This window comes from Camellia sinensis, chromosome 4, assembly GCF_055761805.1.
Source record: "Camellia sinensis isolate YWXY chromosome 4, ASM5576180v1, whole genome shotgun sequence".
NCBI classification, from domain to species: domain Eukaryota; kingdom Viridiplantae; phylum Streptophyta; class Magnoliopsida; order Ericales; family Theaceae; genus Camellia; species Camellia sinensis.
The window spans coordinates 190035380-190038730 of record NC_138964.1 but is presented as its reverse complement, the minus strand read 5'-3'; the positions used below and the strand labels follow the sequence as shown (position 1 = coordinate 190038730).

General features: G+C 32.6%; 1 protein-coding gene across 1 annotated transcript; it reads left to right on the top strand.

Moving 5' to 3' along the window:
• The first annotated feature begins 435 nt into the window (after window positions 1-435).
• Window positions 436-3032, top strand: LOC114307915 (homeobox-leucine zipper protein ATHB-40). The gene is made up of 3 exons (XM_028253357.2): window positions 436-643; window positions 1368-1684; window positions 2581-3032. Exons 1-3 carry the CDS (start codon window positions 562-564, stop codon window positions 2812-2814), a joined length of 633 nt encoding a protein of 210 aa, XP_028109158.2. The 5' UTR covers window positions 436-561; the 3' UTR covers window positions 2815-3032.
• The last annotated feature ends 319 nt before the right edge of the window (window positions 3033-3351 follow it).

Below are 3351 nucleotides of genomic sequence, written 5' to 3'. Positions count from 1 at the left end.
TAATAAAAATTAATAATATTCTCAGTTTTACTAAATATGACGTATTGGTTTAAAAAATTTTAAATAAAACTTAAACTACCATAATATTTGTAAATATGACTTTTAAGTAATTAACTCTATTTTAATTTAGAAGTCTATACTAAATTATTTAATACAATTTCTACTTAGAATTTATTAGATAGAAATAATTTAAATAAACTAAAAAAACCGATTAGCCAAAAACTAGAGAGTAGATGTTTTTATCTCTGTATTCTAATTATCAATTCTTAACTTGCACCAACTGTGTAAACATGACCATCTGGTGAATAATTATTTATCAACATTATGGAAGAAATTCATTTTCTATTCATGAGTGGCATTGTTGATAATTACAAGAAACACCAAGGCCCAATTCGGATTGCTGGCTTTATAAATAAAGTCTTCCATGAACTCTCCTTCTCAAAGTCTTCACTATCTCCTTTTATAAATTAAAGTCTCTACTGATCCACTTTTCCAAACACAACCACTTCCTCACCATATTACAAACCCATTTTAGAGAGAGAGAGAAGAGGAAGAACCAGCATGAATCCACAGGTTGAAGATCAAATGGTACTCACCTCTCAGTTCTATCCTGGGATATACAACCAACTGGTTCCACAGCAAGGTTAGTACATGAAAACACATCACCTATTCTATTATCTATACTGTATGTGACGGCTTATCTTGGATAAATTTGATTCTGAAAATACCCTCAACAGCAATTTTGTAACTGCTAACTTGCAACCTTAGGATTAGCAACCTCATGATCTAAATCTGTACACCTTCTAATACATTACTATATTATATAAAGCAAAGACTTGAATTGGTGTTAACGCAACAGTTTTTACTTTTCGAAAATGGCTTTTCCTAACTGCAAGGGCAATTGTAACTATTGAATTTTCATGCAAGCATTTGGTCAAGTACTTAGCACTTCAGTTCCATTTGTTTGCGTAAAAATTACTTTGTAGGAAACATTTTTCGTATTTTATAGTGTTTGACATGACGAAAACAAAAGTTAATAACAAATATCTTTCATGATCAACGAAAACCAAATTTATTTGAGAGGAAATCGTTTTTTACTTTTAAAAGGCAAAACAAAAATATTTTCTAAATTAAAATCTTGCCGCCGTTACCATCACTACCACGACAACTACCTCCACCACCACAGCAAAACTACCACTAATATATTACTAACACGATAGTTTCAAAGTCACAGCAAAACATAGGAAATCGTTTTCTGCAGAAAATATAATCTGCAAATATTTTTGCAAAGCTTTTCGCCGAAACAAACTGTAATTACATATAGCATTAGACGTGTATAGATTTCTGACGACAAAGTATATGTTCAGAAGAAGCAAAACCGCGGCGGCGGAGGAGGAGGAAGAGCAAAGGAGAGGCTGGCAGCGATGGAGGAGGGGCTAGGAAGAGGAAGCTAAGCGAACAACAAGTGAATCTACTTGAGTTGAGCTTTGGAAATGAACATAAACTCGAGTCTGAGAGAAAAGACAAGCTTGCTTCTGAACTGGGTTTGGATCCACGCCAAGTGGCTGTTTGGTTTCAGAACAGAAGGGCTCGGTGGAAGATTAAGAAGCTAGAGGATGAGTACTCCAAGTTGAAGACTGAACATGACAGTGTTGTTGTTGAGAAATGCCAGCTGGAAACCCAGGTCCCTCTCTCTCTCTCTCTCCTCTCTCTCTCTCTGTGTTCCCTGAATTACTTTCTGACTACCTGTTTGGGTGCAAAGAAACCGTAGGAAAAAGAAAGGACTCTTTTCTTTTTGTTGGTGAAAATATGGAAACTGGAGTGATGTTGGGGTTGGAGTTTATTCCAAGTTGTCTTGTCCTTTGAATTTTGAGCACTCAAATGGGTTTATTATTTATACAAATTTTGTAGGGAGTGATGTTGAATTATAAGCTTTTTACTTTGGGATAGAACACCGATAATTCTTAATTGTAAAAGTTGTCATTGTCACATCGCTTGTTTTATTTTATTTTTTATTTTTTCCGCACTAAGTATATCAACAGATTAATAAATAAGATTAGCATAATTAGGTGTTTGATGTTTTTCTACAAACTCAAATCACAAATCTCCCATAAAAATTTAGAGGTACAACCACTTAAGCTTCTCATAATAAGTTCTCTATACACTGATACATTATTAGTTTAATGGTATTATTTAAGTCCCCCTTCCCCTCTCTTTCCTTCTAGAACTTCACAAGACACTCATTCACTATAAAAAATAATAGTAATAGTATGATTATTGATGATGTGATATCATCGAATATATTAAATATTAATCTTAAAAATACATGTTAAGTAAGTTTAAAAGTATAATATTTTTTTTATTACATTCACTTTCATGCAGAATATACAATTTTTTAAAAATTTTAACATGTGATTTAAAGATACAGATTAACAAAATCCTTAAATATTTACTCGACATGCATGACACTAAGCCACACGGACACAACATGCTTTCGCTCCTAAGTCCTAACCTCATAGATTCAGAAACTAAATCTAGTAATAATCACAATCTCAAAGGATTGAAATTACTGTTTCACAGGTGTTGACGCTCAAGGAACAGCTCTCAGAGGCAGAGAAGGAGACACAAAAGCTACTGGAAAGATGTGATGGGATTTCAAGCAACAGCCCGAGTTCATCCTTTTCAATGGAAGCCATGGGGCCACCATTTCTTGGGGCGTTTGGAATGCAAGGATTAGAAAGTGTTTTTTATATGCCAGAAAACAATTACATTCATGGCATGGAATGGGTTAATAATCTGAATGGTATTATGTAAATTAGAGCAATTCTAGTATTAATGTAGATAGTGACCATCTAATGTTGTACATCTTTCTTCCTCTTGCTTTTGCTTTCTTTTTTAGACTTTTTAGTTTTTTCAGTAGTAATATTTGATTTGCTTTCTATTTTAGACTTTAAACTTTTCAGTAGTAGCATTTGATATTTTACTAGAAGATGTAATTGTCAATATTAACCTAACTTGTTTTATGACAAAAATGCTTGTGGGTTTCTCATTCAACTACTAGGAAAAGCTTTTAGGTTAGCTTTTATTTGGATTACGGAGCTGCTGCAGAGCTCTAATTAGAGCTGCTGCAGTACAGCTCTAATGAGCTGCCTATGAATAAAAAAAAAAAAACAAAACAAAATAGTGAAGTAAAAGACAAAAAAGAAGAAAGAAAAAGACAAATTAGAGCTCTTTTTTTAGAGGTCTAGATCATTTTTCTTTGGATTATAACTTTTAAATTATAAAAAATAAAATAAAATAAAAAACTTGTTTTTTTTTTTGGATCAGCAAAATGAAACTTTATTAATGAAG

Coding starts and splice junctions, on each gene's coding strand:
- LOC114307915 (XM_028253357.2), top strand. CDS start 562: ATGAATCCACAGGTTGAAGATCAAATGGTACTCACCTCTCAGTTCTAT. Junction 644..1,367: donor CCAACTGGTTCCACAGCAAG/GTTAGTACATGA, acceptor GTATATGTTCAG/AAGAAGCAAAACCGCGGCGG. Junction 1,685..2,580: donor AATGCCAGCTGGAAACCCAG/GTCCCTCTCTCT, acceptor ACTGTTTCACAG/GTGTTGACGCTCAAGGAACA.